Raw genomic sequence first — 21,084 nt, forward strand, 5'->3', positions numbered from 1 at the left:
ACCAAGTACAGAAAGCATTTATCGTTTATTATGACAACATGATTCTTGAAATTGCAACAAATACCACTTCAGGGTCATCATCCCTCAGAAAAGAGACATTCTATTTCAGAATCTCTGTAATCTCATCCTTTGTCAACAGGATACATCTTACTGCTGCACAAAATTCAGTGCTTAGAGGTGAGAGTCAGTGTAGAGGATACTCTGAAGATCTGCGGAAGCATATTACTCAGTTGGTAAAACATTTCCTCAGAAATTGTCTGGAAAAAAAACCCCAAAATTGCATCATTAAGCTTTGGCTTTTTGCTATAGTTTGGAAGAATCAATTGTCTATCAACTTTGTTTCTTGATATAAGAGAACGGTTGTTTTTCAGAAGACCACGAAAATAATTTTCAAACTATGTGTTACAATTCTATTTAATTTAATCAAAAGGAAAAAGATTTACAAAAAAATAGTGTTTGTGTATTTATGTGACATATCTGTTTCCAGTAAATTTATTGTTCCAGTAATCCATTATTTCTGCGTAGCATAAGCAGGACAGTACCATTTGATATCCACAGGACTCCTGCTCTCTAAATTCTAGAATTAGATTCAACTTCGCTATTTAGCTTATTCTTGGCCTACTCCTTGCTCAGCCATTTACTACTTTATCAAGAAACACATGTTATTTCTTTCCTAATATAACTCTGATTTTTATATTACTTCCAGTACCGCTTTTTAGAACAAGTAAAAAATAGTGCTGGCCACCTTTGGAAAACTTCCTGTTTCTGATGATCAGCTGTAACTCCAAATTAAATCATTTCAGAATCTTAATTACAATTCACTTCAAATATCTAGAGTCACTTATGACTTTGCAGAAACATGACTGAACTCTGAACTTACCAGTTTGAGATTTTAGCATCCTCAGAAAATACTACAGGATATTAAAAAATAGAAACCCCTCTTATTCCCATTTTATAGGCAAGGGACCAAAACCACAGTGATTAATTTAAGCTCATACAAAAAGAGCAGGGCACAGCCAAGAAATCAAACTAGATCTGCTGATGTTTAATTTCTCGTTCCAACAGTCTCCTATGTTAGAAATGAACTTAGATTAACTTACCTGTGGTACCAAGAATTGTACAGTCCGAGAAATTCCTCCATCCCATGAGGCCATTTCCATCATGAAACCTAAAAAACAGTATTCATACTATATGCATTACCTATGCAGTCTTCCCTGTCAATTACACCATTAACAAGCGGCGAGACAGTTTTCATGTACAATTAGGATTGTACATCCCTGTACATTGTACATCCCTGCCTTAACTAGCGATGTCATTAATTACATTTAAATCAGACTTGGTCAATTTCCTGACTGAAATCTGCTTTAGCTGGAAAATCTAATGAGGACTTATGAAGTCAATATACTCCTGAAGAGCAGAATAATCAGTCCTACTGTACAGCAGAATTGAGAGGTTTCTCCAAATACACATCTGTGAGTTCTTTCAATGGCTTGCTTTCACTGAGAAATAGCTCTTTCCATTAGCTCTAATGGGATCACATCCATGTGAAGGACTACAAGCCTGTTGCCAAAGGGACAATCTGACAGAAACAGAAATTATCTGAACTGACGTATATGGAAAAAGCTCAGTTCTCCTTTATTGCTCAAGTTACTTTCCAGCATTTTTATGCTAGCTTCTCCTTACAAATGAACTACAAGGTCCACAGAAACTCACTAGGGGCAAATAAACATATCCAGAAAAATACTTGTTTCATGCAAGTGGCTATGTGGATGATATTCCATTAGTGAATTAGTAAAGGTCACAATAGGAAGATGTTCCTTGAGTAGGTGGTAGAAAGAGCATTAACACTGCTAACATTTTTAACACTCTAAATCACTGGTTCAAGTATTTATAAGTGCAACACAGAACAATGCAGTAAATAACACCACTTGGAAAGACAGAAAAACAAGTTGAGTCCTGAGGATTTTCCAGCAAAGAGATGAATTAGTATATAAATTAGCCTTGGAAAAATGTTGGAAGTCCTCATTGTTTGAGGCAAACCAAATACAGAAGACACTGGAAATTACACTGTAGAGAACCACCAGCTCTTGCTCTCCTTCAGAGATTACTCATAGCAGCAAGGGCTTTTTCTTCTACTGTCTAAGTGGTGAAGATCCATTTGAAACATTTTTAGTCTCCATTCTAAGTGTCTGAGACCATTTTTTGGTAGGATAGTTAATAATTTTAAAGACACAATACAAGCGTATGTTTCAACAAATTATAAATTATTGAAAAACACCTTTTTTGTTTTTTAATATACAGCCTGAGTTAAGGCTGGATGTCACCAAATGCAACACAAAAAAAACCCCAGATGAATCATTCACTAACATACCTTTGACACACTTGAACACAAGCTCTGCTCTTTTCAAGCACCATGGAATGGTCATTTCCTGAAAATTAATAAATGAAAAGCCTCAATGCCAAATGGATTTAACCAACAAGAATAGCAAGGAAGTTATTAAAAAGAATACAGTTTTGCCACAGAACTACATTTTCCCATCAGGTATTCAAGCAGCATTACAGACCATGAAAAGTGATTCAGTTTCCAGAGTATTCTAGGCAGGCAGTATATACCTTATAGGTGACCATGAACACACTGCAACTGCTTATTGATAGGAGAGCTCAGTGTCAGAACAATCTATAAATTTTTAAGCTGAGATGTTGAATAAAAATATTGTTGCCAATCCTATTAATGTTATTGGAAATAGGTCTAATTAGTTCTCCTGCAGAGCTTCAGAAAAATGTATAACATCCAAGGGATAACTGTAAGATTTGTGCTTCAGCTCGCCAAACACAGGTTCCTGATGATAACTGAAGAGCAGTAACTGATGATTCCCAGCTATTCTTTATGATTCTGTTTAAGGTTTTATGGCATACCCACTGCCTTCAGTAAAAACCTTCTCCCTAATACTGGAACAAAACCTTCTCCCCTAAAGATGCATTTATGTTAAGAGTTAAAACAAACAAAATCCATTTTCATCTGATGAAGGATTTTCAGATATAAACAGCTAGTAAATTCTCACCTAAAGGTAAATACCAAGGTGGAATATGAAACAAATTCATTATGGAAACAAATTCATTATTCTATGTACCTTTTCAAATTTATACTTTACGTAATTTTCTATTCAATAAAATCAGCCTTTATTTTGCAATGCCAAACACCGTGCAATCTTCCATTTTTGAAGAGCTTGATTTCAGGATTTAAAAAAAAAACAACGTTGAGAAGCAAGATTATCTAAGAATGCCAACTGATAACACTGAAACAGTGTACTGAACAAAGCTGCATTAAACAATTACTGAATGCCAAAGTTCCAACTTAAGAGGCAGTATCTCCTGCCATCCCCGAAGTATGTATTACATTAAAAAAAGCATAAGCTAGAAAAAACTTTTCTGAAAACTTTCTTTCGTGATGTAAATCACAGAATCAATAGATGCTGCTTTTAGGGCATAAAATACATTAATCAGACAGAACAATGCTGGATAACTTTCTTTTTTTTCATTTCTAAGCTTTCTGGAATAAATACTTGGTCTTTGTTATAATTTATCTGCTTAAGCATGCTTTCTGTCACAAGTAATGGAGTCGCTTATTGTTAGTTTTGATCACCATTTTGGCTTAGGTAAAAAACAAGTGTGTAAAAAGAAAGGTCCTGTTGCTCTGAAGGCAACTCAGGAGTACCTTGCATAATCAATAAAGGGAGCTAAGCCTTAAAAGGACTGATCAAAACAGCAGGATATGACACTGTTCCTTGGACTGTTTCAGAGGAACATAGATGTTAAATCTTGTGGGCACTCAGGGAAATAACAGGTTGAATCCAGAATGTCACTGCGTGCAAGCCACAAGAACTGAAAATGACACACTAGCGATTCAGTTCTAAACCATCTTTAAAAATGTAAGTTCTCATGATTTTGCCATGTTATCAGGATTTTTCTCTGTATGCAAACTAAGTAACAGTTATGGAAATGATGAAGGATTGGCTAAGCACCAATTAAAAATACAATGCTGGGGATGGGGAAAAAAGTCAAATACCCCATCTTCTATAGTAAAGTTTGGTTAAGAGCATTTAAACAAGTGAAAAGACACCTGGGACCTTTAGTTTTGTTCACTAGCAGAGACCATACCTTGCGCCTTTTTAGGATGCAATGATTTGTTGTCAAATTAAGATATTTTTTCTGCTTATTAAGAAAAAAAAAAGGGACAATTTCACTCACTAGACAGGTAAGCTGCAAACCGTTTTATTCAAACAAATTTGTGACAGACTCACTACATGGGGCTGCTGATTTTATAAAGCTAAGGGTTTGTACCTTTGCAGAACAATGCTGGCCAGGCAATGAAAACACTAAATATCCATAAATGTCTTGTGGGACAAAGATTTCAAACCAAATTTAAATGGTTAATTTTATTAATAATTAGCAAGATGTTGACACAAACTATATCTACGCAAATGCTAAATACTGTATGAGCAGCTATACATTTAAACGCAGGAAACTCAGATGAGAATTATTTGAGGTTAACAAACCCATCAATAATCTCTCTCTATAAATAATGTTCATAAGCATCTGTTACACAGTTTATGTTCCATTTATACTTTTTTTCCCAAACATTCTTGTCTTAACTTATTGTAATAGAAACAGCTGCCCATGACCCTTGAAGAGTCACATTTTTCATGGTATTGCTGGGAGGACAGCAGCAATGGCTCCTATGTTGTAACTATGAAGGAAGCGCACCAGCACTTTTAGCAATGCCATGCTTTTAGAGCCATTTTGTTGCCCAGTTTATATATCAGTTTATATTAGATTCAGAACAGTAATAAGACAGTAACACCTTAGTTGTCCTGAACTTGAACTTGTCTGATTTTGTTTCTTTCCTTCATTTAACTTAATGATCAGAACAGAGAAATACTGTTTTGTTGTTCTTGTCATAAGAAAAACTAAGGAAAATAGAATTCCTAATTAAAAAAAAAAAATTAGCTTTATATTAAGGTCCAAGAATAACAAATGTAACAGCCTCATTGAGATCAATACCCTCCTTACTTCTGTGAACTTATAAACTCTTCCATCCATAAAAGAAGAAAACCTTTGGGAAAAGCACAGAGAAAACTTATGACGAATGCCTGTCACAGTGAAGCATCCAAACATCTCTGCAGCTGTGCTCATGGTTAACCACTTTGCAAAAATGTTTTTATGTAGGTGGTAAATGCCGATTCAAAACTGGGGCTGCTGAAGGCACCAAGTCCAGGTTAACTTTCAGAAACCTGTTATTATTCACTTTTCCCTCAACAACAAGTTACATATGTGTTCATTTCAAATTAGGTCAGCCAGCTGCAGAGCACTGTAATAAGCAATGCTGCTAATGCAATTCACACAATGCAGTTTTGGCTAAACATACACTTATCATACAGGTCACTTTCTGCTTACTCTGCAAAGACTGAAAACTTAATATAAAAGGTAAACCATTTTACCAGGATCTTTTAAGAACCCAGCATTAGACAAGAAGATAATTCTTCAGTTTTACACACTCAAGCAGCAACATACTCTCAAAGCACATTGAACATGTGGCCTTGTGCTTTATTTGTTTTTTTAAAATACAGATGTGCAAATGAAAGCTAAAACTAACAAAGTTTAAAGATGTCCTGGTTTTGTTAAAAACAAGTTTCTCTTTTAGTGAATTTGCCTGTCAGCTAAAGTCTGCATATTAGCTGCATTTTTTTCTGAAAAAACAGATACATGTTTTGGTAGACAAAAAAATGGTATGTAAGGTCATTAATAAGGATGGATGAGAATGGATGTACATCTTGTGAGAGAGACAACGAGAAACAGGTGACCAAAAAACTGACCAACTGAAGCATTCCATCCCATTCCCATCATACTTCATATAAAAGTGGGAGATCACTAGGATCTCATCCCTTTTCCTTATGGCCGACATCACGAGATGACCTAGCTAGTCGCCCCTGCAAACTGAGGCCTAGTGACAGACTGAATCCAGTTCTGGTTGGCTGCAGATTCCAGTCCAGGACTTTGGGTGCCGGCCCTTCATTCTGTCGGAGCAGTTGCCAGGACTTTCAAGACTGGTTTTGTATATTTTATATTATTTTCTCTATTTTTATTGGTAGCATTAGTAAAACATTTTTAATTTTTCCAACTCTCTTCTCTCTGTCCTTGTTTCCCTCCCAATCGCCTGTCCTTAGTGGGACGGGGGGAGAGGGAGGAGCTGAAGGGGGAAAGGAAGGAAGAGGGGGTTAACAATACATCTGCCACGGTTTTATTGTCACCCTGCAATCAAAACCTCTACATAAGAATATAGTGAGATGGTGACTTGATTAAGAAAAAACATCAATAAACATACGAAATAGAGTAACTGAGTCCCATGACTAACCAGGCTGCTGTCGTGCAAGTTGATTACTTGCACTGGAACCCTAGAGATGAAAAAAAATCAGAAATAATATTATCCATTCCTAAAAGTCTACTTTTATGTACAGAAGTATATCCTTTAAAAGCTTCATTATTGGACATTTTTAACTTTTGCATTGCTTGCACTTTCACAATAATAGACGCTGATCTTGCAAAAGGGGGACACGTCTACATGATGTTCCAATCAAATTCTGTTAAAAAAGTCACTGTTAAAGGTAATTCACTGGTGAGCCTTTATCTTGCTATAAGTCAGCCACTTTAAAAGAAGGAAAGGCAGTACCAAAATTTACATGTGAAAAAAAATCAAAGTGTTATTTAAAAAAACCCAAAACAGACTAATTATCCATGCAAGTGTGCATTATCTGACTCATATGATGCCTTCTATGATGGCATGACTGGCTGGGTAGATGAGGGGAGAGCAGTGCATATTGTCTACCTTAACTTATGCAAGGCTTTTGACACTCTCACAACATCCACATAGGTAAGCTCAAAAAGTGCGGGTTGGATGAGTGGACAGTGAGGTGGATTGAGAACTGGCTGGATGGCAGAGCTCAGAGGGTTGTGATCTATAGTGCAGAGTCTGGTTGGAGGCCTGTAGCAAGAAGTGTTCCCCAGGGGCTAGAACTGGGTCCAGTCTTGTTCAATCTATTCATCAATGATCTGGACAAAGAGACTGAGTGCACACTCAACAATTTTGCTGATGATACCAAACTTGGAGGAAAGGCTGACACACCAGAAGACTGTGCTGCCATTCAGCGAGACTTGGACAAGCTGGAGGACCAGGCAGAGAAGAACCTGATGAGGTTCCACAGAGGCCAGTGTAGGGTCCTGCATGTAGGGAGGAATAATCCCAGGCACCAGTAAAGGTTGGGAGTTGACCTGCTGGAAAGCAGCATTGCAGAGAAGGACCTTGAAGCCCTGTTGGAGAAGAGGTTGACCATGAGTCAACAATGTGCCCCACTGGCCAAGAGGGCCAATGGCATCACAGGATGCATTAGGAAAACTGTGGTCAACAGGTCAGAGATTGTCAGTCCCCTCTCCTCAGCTCTGGTAAGGCTGCATCTGAAGTACTGTGTCCAGTTCTGGGATCCCCACTTCAAAAATAAGGAACTACTAGATAGAGTCCAGTGGAGGGTTACAAAGAAGATCAGGGGTCTGAAGCATCTTTCTTACAAGGAACAGCTGAGAAAGATGAATCTGTTCAGTTCGGAGAAGACTGAGAGGGGTTCTTATTTATGCTTATAAATATCTCAAGGGTGGATGTCAAGAGGATGGGGCAAGACTCTTTACAGTGATGCCTAGTGACAGGATAAGGGCAAGACGCATAAATCAAAACACACCCTTTTCTTCTCTGCTAGTATCTTATGAGCCACATGTGGTGGAGGAAAGAGGTTGTCAATGGCATTAAATTACTATGCACTGCAAAAAGTTACAGCTGAGTACGAGACAAGCACTGCACATTAGTGTCCCATTAAAGAAGAGAATATAAGAGCTCAGCACAATAATTAAGCACACTTGTATCTACAAAGAGCCTCAGCAGTATGCTGCTTCTTGCCTAGTTGGCATTTGAGGGACTTAAGAGAGAAAACAGGGAAAGAAATTAAGGATGCAAGTGATTAGGCAGTGAAGGAGACAGTTCAGAGGAGAGGTGAAATTTGCTTGCTGCAGCATAGGGCTGAGGTGGTGTTTAGGGATACAGAACTCCAAGCCAAGCTTTACTAGGTTTGCTGCTCATAAAACTTAAACCTTAAAACTGACTTTCTAACTCGCAACTATTAAAACTGGTGATCTGGCAGCACTATTGCATCAGTGACTCTGAAGGTATAGTTTGTAAGCAAGAGCTGTTGCCAGAAGACTCCCAAGCAAGCAGTCCCGTCTTTAATACTTGTGTAACTGTGCAATGAGCTGGATCAAGTAAGTGAAATGTCCAAAACACAGTGTGGGAATTAAAAAAGAAAAAGTGATTCTTCTGGTTGAAATGTTTTTAACTGGTTTGGTTCCTTAATGTGGGTCACCATATAGATATGAATGCCAGAACAATGATGTGGTAAGAGCACGTGACTAGGATAAACTGTCCCATTTGACTTAAACTAGCACGAAACATATGCGTTGCAAAAAATCCCTTTTGTTGCATCCTAGATGATAAAAAAGAAACCAAATCTTTACATTTACTTACTTCTGACATATCGTGCACCAACAGGAGAGGAATACTAATAGTAGTAATGTCGTGTGTGCAGCAAACTTTGAGAATGTTTCTGAGTCCCATGATTGCAGGATCCCGAGCAGTTATGTTACCAGACCTTACATTATCGTCCACGCAGAGATGGAAAGCGACATGAATTTCAGAAAGATTTGAATGGCGTGTGATGTAGAATTCTCCTACAGAAAAACATAAATGAAGAAGGCAAGATGTCATGATAGTGATGTGTACTGAAATACAATTGTTAGACAACGCAAGGATAGGGTCAGTTAAAGACAAAAGGCAAATACAAATATACAAAAGAGATCAGAACACATACACAAGGAGATAAAAAAAGAAGTTAGAAACGAACTGATGTAAAATCTCTTGGAATATCATCACAGACACCTGGTGTAGTAAGACATAACAGTGCCCGTACAGGCGGATACAATCTATATATAGCACAAAACAGAAAAACAAACACAGAGGAGCTGTAATACTCAAAATATATAATGTAAGCACTGAATTGCAGACAGATGTGGGAGGCGGAAATACCAAAAATGGATGGGTTAAAATAAAGGATGCAAAAAGTCTGTGGAAAAAGGGGATTACCTAACAACTGAAATATGTACCAGAAGACAAAAGTATCAATGATCATTAGAATTTACAATATTTCATAGTAATGCAAAGATTAGCTATGAAGTTGTTTTCAAAAATTACTAAGACATCTTGTTGGGGATATTTTTAAACTTCGTAACTATTTATCAAAGGTAGAAAAAGAGTAAGGGAAGGAGAAATGCAGATTCTCCATTTTACCTTCATGCTGCAGATCAACAGTCTATACTAGAGTCAACAGAAAAGCAGGTATGCAATACCCCACACTGTTTCAGTCAACAGATGAAGGTCTTTCTGCAAACTTATTTTCAGCGGTCATTTAACTTAAGATACTACCTTTGTACTAGGACACCTGAATAACAGGTATGTACACCCTTCTGATGACAGTTAAGGAAGTAGCAATTCCCAGCAATGACCATCTAAGATTAATAATACACAAGCCACTGCAGCAAGATTCACCCCAATTATCTGTTAAGGACCCAAGTTGATTTGTAATCCACTTATACTAACAAGATCTAAGACAATCGTGAAAGCAACTTTTAAAAGTCTTCTTATTCAACCATGAGTTGTATGGATTTAACTCCTTCCTCCTCCAACTGTGTATTCACCTTCAAATCCCACAGAAGCTTTTCTTACTAAAAATCACAACATATACAGAAGATACTTCATATTTGTGAGGAATGGATTTATATATTCTCAAAGTTAAAAAATACATTCTAAAGTGCTGTACTGTATCATGACAGCAACATATTAATTATTTTAAAAAATAAAATTAGTATTTAAGTTTTACCTTTTCCCAAGATGCTCAGAGACCATTTTTTCACTCTGAAATTCTGAAGAGAAATTTTAGTCATAGAGAAGTGATTTGCCCCGTGTCACATGATGCAGTGGCAAAGCTGGGAATAGAAACCAGATGTCCTGACACCCAGTTCTCCGCCTTAGCCACAAGAACATCCTTCTCCTCTGATTGAGGTCAACTTGGGTTTAGTTTATAATTTATGTTCTGACCTTAGAGCTAAAAATGCGCATCTATAAAACACATTTTGCTTTAAAAAGAGGGAGAAAATGCAAGAGAACTCACCCGGCAAAATATTCGACTGGTTTCGTTCAACATTCTTTAATTTATCTTCTATTCCACTACTTTTGTTTTCTGTATATAAACACACAGCACAAATATTAAACATATCATCTATTAATTCCAGTTTGGTGTGAAGTTTGACGTATTGAGATAATATCTGGCTTGAATTTTTACTATAAAGTTACCATAAAGTCACCCAAAAGAAGCAGGAATGGCAGGAAACAGACACTGAACTAAATCCTATGTCAACTCATTAGCTTTTGTATTTAATAACCCTACGATACATCTACATTTGGAAAAAACACAATTTTCTCAAAGGTAATAAACTTTCCAAGTTGCCCCACAACTACATACTACCTTGCTATTTCTTTTAAAATACTGCAATTATTTAAAACAAATCAGTTCCTAGTACTACAAGAAAAATTTCAAAGATATTTACATAAATCAGTGGTACACAAACAGCTTTCAGTATTTTTCTCAGGACTACAGCAACATGCAGGTTCCTAAGAAAACTTGTTTCTCTGTGTACTCTTATGAATCTATTCATGTTACTGATGTATTTAAACCACATAAGTAGTTCTCTGCAAGAAAAACAGACTTTCATGATGTACTGCCTTAACACCATGTGGTCAGAAAATTTCACAGTAATTTGTAAAAATAAATGCAAAATAAACCATCCACAAGGTTTTGGTCAGCACTGAAAAATACACACATTTAGTCAATTTATTATTCAGTTTTTAGTGTTCACTTATAAAAAAGGGAAAAAAGTCATAACTCCTCTTCTGCAATTTTTAAAGCTCTACATTTAAGGAGAAATACAAAAGTCAAGTCAGATGAAGTCTGTGTTGCTAGAGGCATTTTAAACTGCAGAGGAAGGCACAATGACCCTATACCCTTCCCATGCTGTTAAAGTGTGATCAGAACTAGAGTTATACCCTTTTATTTTTTTTTTTTTTTTTGGTAAGGTATGGCTGTTTTAGCAGCAAAGACATCACATGAACATGCTGTCTGTAGAATGTCATGCAGACTTCTTGGAGTTTACAGATAAACTCAAACATTCAATTTTATAGATCAGGTAACTGAAGAAGAGTGAAATCAACAACAAACACTCAGCTGACCACTATTCTATTTCAAGGTAAGTAATTTTGGTTGTCACTGACCATGATGTCTTTTCGACTTACTGCTACGCTGTGCTCTGGCCTTAAGTACAACCTTCTGGACAATTTCAAGCTGTTCTTGAATTCCAGGAAAATGGAAATCCGTGCATTCTTGGCAAACAGTTGCAAAATCTAGGAAAAAAATAAGATTAAAATACACGTCATAAGGCAGTGCTTAGTAACCTTACATAATTCTGCCCTGCTGTTCAAGCAAGGCCAGTTACAAATGCAATTCTCCCAAAACCAGACAAAGCCCTGCTGTATTCCAGTTTAAATTCTAAAAAAGAGTCTGTGGCAGAGAGAAAACATTTTTTGTAAAGAAACTAATTACTTGGAAAAAACCACAAAGACACAACCAAACTTGAGTGCTGTTGCTCAAACAAAATCACCCAAACCAAAAAAACCCCCCTGAAATTAGCAGTAATAATATATGTGCATTAAAAATGATCTTGTTACTAACAGTCCTTCCATCTGTGATACTTCATTAAAACATACATAACAGATACTTCCAACTGCAACAACAGCATTCCAGTTTGTTTTGAAAAAGGAAAGCTATTAATGAAATTCATAAACAGTGTATCTGGAAAGCTGGAATTACAGTTCTTTCCTTTTAGTTCTCACAGATCTGAAACCTAAAGACAAGTGTCATCAGCTGAAAAGAGCTGCAAGTTCCTTTTCCTGATAATGAGGCATTATGTCAGATTCGGAAATATTATACTAATAATTAGGATCATAATGTACTGCCTCTGTGCCTGGTATACTAAGCTCCTTATCCTAACATCCAGCCATCTCTCAAAGGAAGGCAATGGGAGCCAAAATAAGCTATTAGAAGGAGCTGGACTATACTACATTCACTTCTGCAACATTTTTTCAAAGAATGATGGTGCAGACAGCTGTGGAATATGCCCACAGTTAAGTACACCAAAGTCCCTTCAGAACTCAAAGAAATAAAAATTTTTTGATGATTATATTTTACAGATTAGAAGATAGTTGCTTATTTTCCCCTCTACTGTGCCTGCAAGATCTAATGGGTGACTATAAGATGCAATTTTATGTTTAACACTACTACTTCAATGTTAATCTTATCATCTAAGATTTACTATAAAAAGAAATCTGTTTGTTATTAATGTAAATATTTAAGTAGTTTTAAAAAAAGTAACTGAAAATGAGTACAAATATGAAATAATATTGTCAGAATTAAGCAACTTGGAAACCATAAACAGTACAACTGCAATTGCAATTTTTGCCAGTACACTCCTTGCTACAAACCTGATTCCACGCTCTTTTCAGAGAATATCAACAAAGTCCATTTTTTTAATAGCATACTAGAATAATGATGAATAACAGTGGCTCCAGTCATAAAGATATTTCAAGTGTAAATACTTTGGTCTTAAACTTCAAGATGAAGGTGGGAAAGCCAATAATGTGGTTCAGAGAAGGCCTTGGTGACCAAAATTGGAACAAGAACAAACACATTTCATTGGTTAACCTCGACAGAAAACACCTTCATCATAGTATGTAGATACTCAAAAGCCACACCATAAAAACGGCTACTAATCAAGCTCTCCAGGAATACGCAAATACTATTCCTATTGTTCATTTTTAATGGAATTCTTAGCGCCGCAGATATCTAAAGTACATGGCATTTTTATGCATTTACTTATCAATTTAAAATCTTAGCATGTTTCATTTTCATCTTTACAAATAAGCCTCATTATGCTAAGCTGACACTGAAGAGACAGAAGCCCCTACTGATATTAAGGTAGCCTAAAGCAGGGGAAACAAAATTGAAGTGTTCACTCCAAAAAGCTCCTTCCTCAACACAAAACCTAGGAAAGGGATGAGAGAGATAACAGCATATCAGAGAACAACTCTATCCCCCATCCTTACTCATATCTCTTTTTTCGCATTTGTTGCCATTTTGCAACACCATTTCCAAAACATAAGGGTCTCCAATAAATTTTCATTTTACAGGAAATATTTTTTGCGAGAGAAGATAGCAAGTTATTAAGTGACATTCATTTTCACTCTGTTAGAAGACTCACCTCTTTTGATGCCACTGTATGAACTGATCCGATTATCTACCAATAAAACCAGGCCACAGAGAGAAGTTGAATAGAGAGACATCGCAGTTTGAAGTCTGTGAAGTTTTACTCCACTTCGATGATTACGCTTATGTTTACAGAAATCCAGCATATCAGCTCTCAATAATCTCAAATTATGCATAGTCTTCAACTGAGCTCCTGTAATGCATATAAATTATTTTAATACATACAGTAAAAGAGGAAACTCAGGATTGTTATTAAAATGCAAGGGATCAAAGTGCTCCCCTAAGTTTTGTGAAAAAGATCTATAAGGAAAATATAACCAATGTACAGATCAACAATTTACAAAGTAAGAGTAAAAATGTAACATTTTCACATACTGTCTCAAAGCAAGGCTTACCTGTACTTGAAATAAGCCTTCTTCCCTATTATAAGGCTATGGATGAAATATTAGTGCAGTCAAAATAGATAATGTAAGAAGTCTCTATTGCATAAACAAAAAGTAAAAAATTTAAGCATCTATTTTTCTGTTAATTTATCACGGGGATTGAATTTGATACCCACATTTTCTTATAAAAACCTAAGTTAAAATATTATTTTAAACCGCTATGTGTTTTGATATTAGCGTGCTTTTCTACATCAGTCACCTTGCTAGGATGGATAGAAATTTGCTTCTAGAATCATTTCCATTAAGTGTATTTCAAGTAGATACTGTCTGATACAGTTTATACTGTACTGTACTTCTCTCACATAAGGACAAATATAAAACAATTACAAAGTGCATATATTACATACATTGACAGTTAAATACTGTAAATAATACATGGCTTAGCTACATTATTTACTAGCATCTGTTACTATGTTTTGGTGTTGGTTTACTTACCCAAGTGAATAGTAAAACTTTCTTCTAACAGCCTTTGCTCTTCATAAATTCTTCCATTTCCTTCTGCAGATTCTCTCAGTTGACTGGGCTGAACCTTAATTTCATCACTAAAATAATGAGAAATGCACTGAAAAGTTTATCCTATATTTTTTTTTTTCCAAGACCAACAATATTTTGTGAAAGCTATCCAAAATTTTCTCAGCTAGTCTGTGGAAATCAGGAGACTAAACATATTTGAATGAACTCCACTCAGCTGAGGTTTTACCATTCTGGCATGCAATACTCCAGATGCATACCAGCAGGAAGAGTAGATTCCACTGTTAGATTTACATTACCCAGTTCATTTGTAAAGCATTCCAAGACTGAGAAATCAAAAAAAAACATGACAAGACCTAGTTATAACATAATAAGAGCATAGAAAAGTTTCAGCTAGTAGCTTCATAAAGAAGGTTTTGGCTATTATAAATAGGCTGAGAAGAATTCTAGTTTTTCCTTTTACTCCTTTTTCCCCACACAAAATGGTAAGTTAAAAAATGCCAAATCAAATGTTCCACAGTGTTCAAACTATCAGAATATATTTCAGATCACAGGTTTAAGTTGTGGTGTTTTTTTTTTTTTCTAAATTCAACTGTCTGGTAGTAAGTGATATAAGCACTGTTTCTGCAACATGAAGAACATGAACATCTCATCAATTTGTTTCTGCATTAAACATTTGTTTTCAAAGTGCCTAATCCCCAAAGGTATTTCATAAACTTGTAAGCAATTCCACTAACAGCAAATGCCTAGTGATGAGGTAGAACTGAGATATGAGATATCCCGTTAACAAATATATACATACTTGTAAGCACCTAGATGCTTAAAGATATATATATATCTACACCCGCACATATATGTATATATGTAGGTAACACACACATTTTTATCTCTCTCTTCAAGTTTCTAGTTGCCCCAATATAGACCTCCTGTGCATTATTTTCAAATACATTAGTGATCTATAGTTTTCAAGACTCAACAATTTCTGCTAGTGTGAGTGCAATGATTCAAGTACTATCACTTCACATCTATTATAAGAATCCAAGATTATGAAGCCAAAACATCGTCATTCTCAGAGGTCCTTTGCTCTGGACTTCTAGCAGTCCATTTCTTCTAGCTTTCAGCTCTAAGCAACTTCACCTTGGTCTTATTTTATAGCAGAAGGCCAGAACACAGGAAGAGGTTCACAGTGATAAATATGACTAGTCTTTGTAATTTCACTATCTTTAAAGCCTCATAGAAATAATTAACAAGGCTGACATGAAAATTCTGTGGGAAAATATTTTAGAATTGAGCTTAGAGCTTGAGCAGACTGTCACTACTGCAGTCATGTTTTACCTGATCACTAGGTTAGAAAGAGGCCAACGCAGTCCTAGGACATTCTGGGACTAACCTGAGAATTGCAAGAGATTTCCAAAAACATAAATTCACAGCCAACATAATCCTGAGGAAAGTAGTGAGAAATCTAAATATACAGCATCATCTTCTAATATATTTCTCCTCCTCTCTCTCCCCTCATATTCCATACACTTGGTTTCCTTATACCAAAAAGAAACACTTAAAAGAAAGTGATGGAGTATTAATATTTCACGCATTAGGGTCCATGCCTGTCTCCTCTTACCGCTGGCATCCACTTTGTTCAAAGGTGTTGTGTTTCCCATAAATTCCTTACTGCATCCATCTAAATCTACTCAGACATGCTCTTCTACTATGATGAGGGAGGAGTAAAGCCCAGTGCTTTCTCATATTTTCCTATTAGTAGCAAAGGTGTTGGTTATTAATGATATAGAATAAGGATCTCCCCAAGTTACAAATTCTGATTTCCCTGCTATTTACTCAGAAAGCTTTCCATTCAACTCTCACAAGTGTTCACACTAAAAAATAAATTTTTTTTTACCTGTCAAGTGATGTATACATAAAACAAATGAACGAAGAGGCTTGTAATTCAAAATTTGTGACACTGTTATCATTTATTAAGCTACTATCATTCTGCAGAACATCCTTAAATGGTAACAGAAAACCTTGTGAAATAGTGCTAAAGAGAGACATTATAAATAAAGGTAAAAAAGGAGGAAATCCCATTCAGCTCAAGTTATAGTTCGGTGCATTGGAACACATTCTGGTACAGAAAGGTTATAACATTACACAATGAAGAAACTCCTAAAAATACAAGTATTTAATTATGGTGGTTTACTTGCCTTTGATTTTCTTTGATGATCCTAATTAAATGGCTAATCTGAAATAAAGATTATATACAAGCAAGTTCTTTGAACTATTACAGATGGAAGTAAGCACCACAGAAAAATTAAATACCTGATTGAGCTGTTGTTGGGATTCTTTAGGTCCTGATGAAGCTTTATCACCCATTCCTGGTACTCCTGCTTCTGGATAGCAGTAGACTGTTTTAATTCATTGGTCCATTTGTTCTCTAAATCCTAACAAGACAACAATGATGATTTGGGTTTCATTTTTAAAGAATTATTTGCATGATATATTCCAGTTCACTGAATTTAGTTTACCTGCTGAGATTCAAAATGCTGAGCTGCTAATGAATTTACATCTTGGTCTGTTAGTGATTTCCCTAGCTCCTGCATCACCTTATCCATTTCAGCTCCTTGTCTGAAAGAGAAGTACATGTAGATTTATAACAAGCAACACTCTCAAAAAACTGACAGAAGGACCCCCATTGTTGTTAATACAGTTACTGATATGATGATTGGTTGTATCATTCAGCTGGTTGTTGCTCATCACAAGCAGAGATATAACTGAATACACTGCTGAAACATATATCATGTAGCACATTGTCTGTATGCTCATTTTGGAATTGGAATTCATACATTTAAAGACTGCCCTCACAGGTATTCAAAAGAAAGTATGACAGCATCTCCAGATATTCTAATATAGCACTTTCCTTATCATTAGAAGAGTTTTTGAAATGCACCTAGTTAGTCCCTTGCTTTCCTCCTGCTCCAAATGCAGATAACACAGACAAGTAAACACCAAGACATAGGCTAAACACACCTATTTTCAATAGTCAGATGAGCTTCCTGCTCAAACTACATTCAACAAGGGGACCTGGAGTTGAAGGGCTGCCTTACTATCATTAGTTCATCCAATACCTCATCCCTTCTTACTCTTCTCAATTTGTGGCTTCATTTAGTCTTCCACATTCAGTCCTTTCTTTAGCATAGAATCAATTTACCCTAGCACAGATTTAGCAATGAATACCCACAAAACAAATTTGATTTCAGGGTCAAGTAATCCAAATCAGCTCCTGTGTAAACAGAACAACAGCTACGCTCATTTGGGATAGTCTTGGCTGTCAATGACATATGGGGTTTCTTGATTAAGACAAATAGATATGATAAATTCCTCTGGAGTCTATATCACAGTAGAGTTCCACAACATTACTGCTCTTAGGATTAAGTGTTCTTTCTTCTAAAAGCATACTAAAGAAGAGTCAACAAGCAGCAAAAAGTTTTGCTAACACATTATTGGCAACATTTATCCCCAAATGAGAGATATGCAAGATTGAATCTGGAAGAAATTATATAAACAGGTATGCATTGGGTAATGTGAGCTTAAACAAACACAACTCAAGAGGAATATGGGCACTTAGAATGGTAAAACATACTTACATACATCCATATTCTGGCATCTCACAAGTATCCCTAGCATTTAGTATCTATTATTTTTGTATCTATATTTGTGTGCTTTCACTTTACTCAACCTATTTAGTCTCAAAGAGAAAAACAAAACTCTGCATTGTATATGCCTCCCTCTTGTGGACAAAGCAGACACCTGCAGCTATTCAATCGTATTTGGAAACTTGGGAGCCCACACAGTCTTACCTAAATTTCAAAAATTTGCTTTTAAAGTTGGTTCAAGTCTTTTGGTCATCTTTCATTCCATGGCACCTTCTATTTTTCATTTAAATTACATCATAACAAAGGTAAAATATGATCTATACATATACTTTATTTTCTATTTTATTTCCTAGACACTTGACATTGTTATATCACTTACATAGCAGGTAGAACAAAGGAAATCAAATCTTATATTATTTTGACGGCCTTAGCTTTTATTCTTTTCAGTGACTGAAGAGAATATATGATAGCTGACCCTAACAATATAGGCTAAGTATTACATGACTTTAAAGAGGGAAACATAAAACTAAAATGGGGTTACATGACAAAATACAAGTTGATACACATCCTATGAGCTGTATATACCCAGTGGCATACACCCCTATTTAACAAGATAAGAATAAAGAACAACAAAAAAAAAAAGGTATACCTTTCCCGTAGTTTTTTCAGTTCCACATCTCTTTCACTTATTAATTCTGAGATACTAACAAAATAATTGTGTTCCAGGTTTAACAGCATCTCAGAAGCTGGAGAATGTATCAAATCATGATAAACATCAGCAAAATCTTCATCCCAGCTGGTTTCTTCAGGTTTTGCATATTCTAACGTTGTCTAAAAATTATAAGAGATTTTTAAAGAATATGGCACCTTCTAGAACATATAAGGATCCCTCACAATGGTGGGGCAAAACCAAAAGAATTCGTAAGTGAATTTCAATGTAATTTTGCACCTTCGCAGATGTGATTCCATCTGTACATACACACATGCTCTCACAAAGCTAGCCTTGAATATTATCTTTTCAGCCTTAATCTTACCTCTTTATAAGCTTTAGCCCAAGTATCTGCCAGCTGGTTTATGTCTACTCTTCCTGACCTCACTGCTTCCAGAGCCATTTCAGCTTCTCTATCATAATCTTTTATAGTTTCCTCTTCTATGAACTTATTAAGGGATTGCTTCAGGTCTGTTAAAATTAAAATGGTACATCAACAAAACATGTTAGTGGACGTATCAGTAATCTTCCAGGAAACATACAAATAAAGTTTTTTCTGAAAACTTCTTACCTAAGCACCTTACTTGCTAGTACTGACAGCAATTTTCTTCAATGTTTTGCTGTTTTAAAAACCCCTTTTTAAGACTGTTCTAGTAAATGCCCCTCTTTTAGTTTCTTAAAGTAGGCTGTAAGACACTTATGGACATACGACACTAATTTAAAAAATCAATTCTTACCATTTTCTATAAAGCATGGCAGATTGTGCAGAAGCATTAGACGTCCATGCAAATGACTAATATTCTCTTGCACAGGGAATTTGAGAGGCACAGTAAGGACTAAATGTTGATTTCCAGCATTGAATTTGTACACATAGTCTCTCTCTCTAGTGCAGATCTTTCCTTTATTAGGCTTCATCTTTTGGTTTCCTGTATTAGACATGAAAATAACGAGTTACATTCTTGTAAAATCATAACTACAAAGTGTGAATTAAAAACATGGCTTTACTAATAATTAACAGCTTCTGGCGAGAAAACTTGAACTCCCAAATTTTTCATAAATACTCATCTCAATTTTGACTTCTAAATACACGGGTTGGAGCTGAAGCATAAATACCAGTTTCCAAAACACTGAATACTTCTTAACTGTAACTGAGTGTATCATTATATAAATTCAGGTAATTATTCTTACAAATTACACTATAAGCCTCCTGAATTAAAGACAGAATCAGGGCAGAAGGAATCCTCATAAATGGCAAACTTTAACTAAGACACTGTAACTGCTGACACACATCTCAAAATCTAAAATCCTTCACAGTGCATTAGGATTTTATTTCCTCCTTTCTGCAGGTGGTAGACTTGGGGGCAGAGGAAATTTGGAATAATTTTTAGAAAAAGTTAATTTTGTCAACCTGGTTTAGGATAGATCATCATTATTTTTAAATAATACCATTACAAATAAGCCAAAAGATAACTGTTTACAGGACAAAAATACAGGATGGGAGCACATACCCGTATCAGTAATTTTTCCCTCCAGTAGAGCTCCTCTGCTCACTTACGTTCCTCTTTTTTGAACATCACCTGCAAAGCTGAACACATTACTCCAGCTGAAATCTCCCCAGTGCTAAAAACCACGGTCCAAGGAGAAGAACAGTAGAAAATGAAAGAAAAAAATATATTTTCCATAGCAAAATTCATGGACCAGTTCACAGGGGTAGGGGCCTTTGTGAATTAGCCTGCATTTTGGAAACTGATTAAATAAATCAGCTACACATCGCTTCATGGCAGTAATAAAATGTCTTGGACCTCATTGCGGCTGAGCAGCTGCCCCGCCCCAGCAGAGAGGCCCAAACCCCCTTTCCAAAACCTGGGCTGTGGCCCTCAGCTCTACCACAAGCTCTGGGTCTCCAGACCAGCGGGCCCATACCCAGGGAAGCAAAACCACCTCCCGGTACTGAGGAACCAGAAGCAAAGCTGGCGGCGGGAGGGAAGGGCCCGCGGGATTCCGGTCCCAGTGACCCGCCTGGGAAGGCTCCAAATCCCCAGGGCAAACGCAGGTCGGATGAGGCAGCGCTCCCAGGGACTGGAGCCCCTTCCCAGCCACGAAGGGCAGGAACCGTGTCCTCCTCCCTCTTCGCTCACCTGGTTGCCGGACGGACAGGTGAGGGGGAGGCGGCTACGGCCGCTGTGGGAGGTGGCGACAGCGGCTGGTTCTCGCCTCCCAGTTAGAACCTTCGTGTCCGGAGCCGCAGATTCGGCACCCACCCGCTTTGTGGCGAATGTGCCGGCCCAGGG

The 21,084-nt window shown here is 36.6% G+C and overlaps 1 protein-coding gene across 5 annotated transcripts; it reads right to left on the reverse strand.

The window, feature by feature from the left end:
* Nucleotides 1–6: 6 nt before the first annotated feature.
* Nucleotides 7–21,080, reverse strand: FERRY3 (FERRY endosomal RAB5 effector complex subunit 3). Of its 5 annotated transcripts, none has more exons than XM_071817103.1 (15): nucleotides 20,932–21,080; nucleotides 20,302–20,378; nucleotides 19,531–19,719; nucleotides 19,119–19,264; nucleotides 18,734–18,915; nucleotides 16,957–17,056; nucleotides 16,751–16,872; nucleotides 14,405–14,511; nucleotides 13,522–13,719; nucleotides 11,501–11,608; nucleotides 10,323–10,391; nucleotides 8,624–8,826; nucleotides 2,372–2,429; nucleotides 1,101–1,168; nucleotides 7–257 (listed from the first exon to the last, which is right to left on the reverse strand). In XM_071817103.1, the coding sequence occupies exons 3-15, from the start codon at nucleotides 19,706–19,708 to the stop codon at nucleotides 165–167; spliced, it is 1,632 nt and encodes a 543-aa protein (XP_071673204.1). In that variant the 5' UTR covers nucleotides 19,709–19,719; nucleotides 20,302–20,378; nucleotides 20,932–21,080; the 3' UTR covers nucleotides 7–164. The 5 variants fall into 5 exon arrangements, with proteins under 5 accessions (XP_071673204.1, XP_071673191.1, XP_071673199.1 ...); XM_071817090.1 differs by having other exon boundaries at nucleotides 11,480–11,608; XM_071817098.1 differs by having other exon boundaries at nucleotides 11,480–11,608; nucleotides 20,302–20,413; nucleotides 20,932–21,050.
* Between the last annotated feature and the right edge of the window lie 4 nt (nucleotides 21,081–21,084).

This window comes from Patagioenas fasciata, chromosome 1, assembly GCF_037038585.1.
Source record: "Patagioenas fasciata isolate bPatFas1 chromosome 1, bPatFas1.hap1, whole genome shotgun sequence".
NCBI lineage: Eukaryota > Metazoa > Chordata > Aves > Columbiformes > Columbidae > Patagioenas > Patagioenas fasciata.

Bases quoted from the DNA above. Each gene is read 5' to 3' on its own strand.
- FERRY3 (XM_071817090.1), bottom strand. From the start codon at position 19,708: ATGAAGCCTAATAAAGGAAAGATCTGCACTAGAGAGAGAGACTATGTG. The intron at 13,720-14,404 runs GTAAGTAAACCA...TATGCATTACAG, and splicing joins AAGTTTTACTATTCACTTGG to GAGCTCAGTTGAAGACTATG. The intron at 1,169-2,371 runs GTATGTTAGTGA...ACTGTTTTTTAG, and splicing joins TGTGTTCAAGTGTGTCAAAG to GTTTCATGATGGAAATGGCC.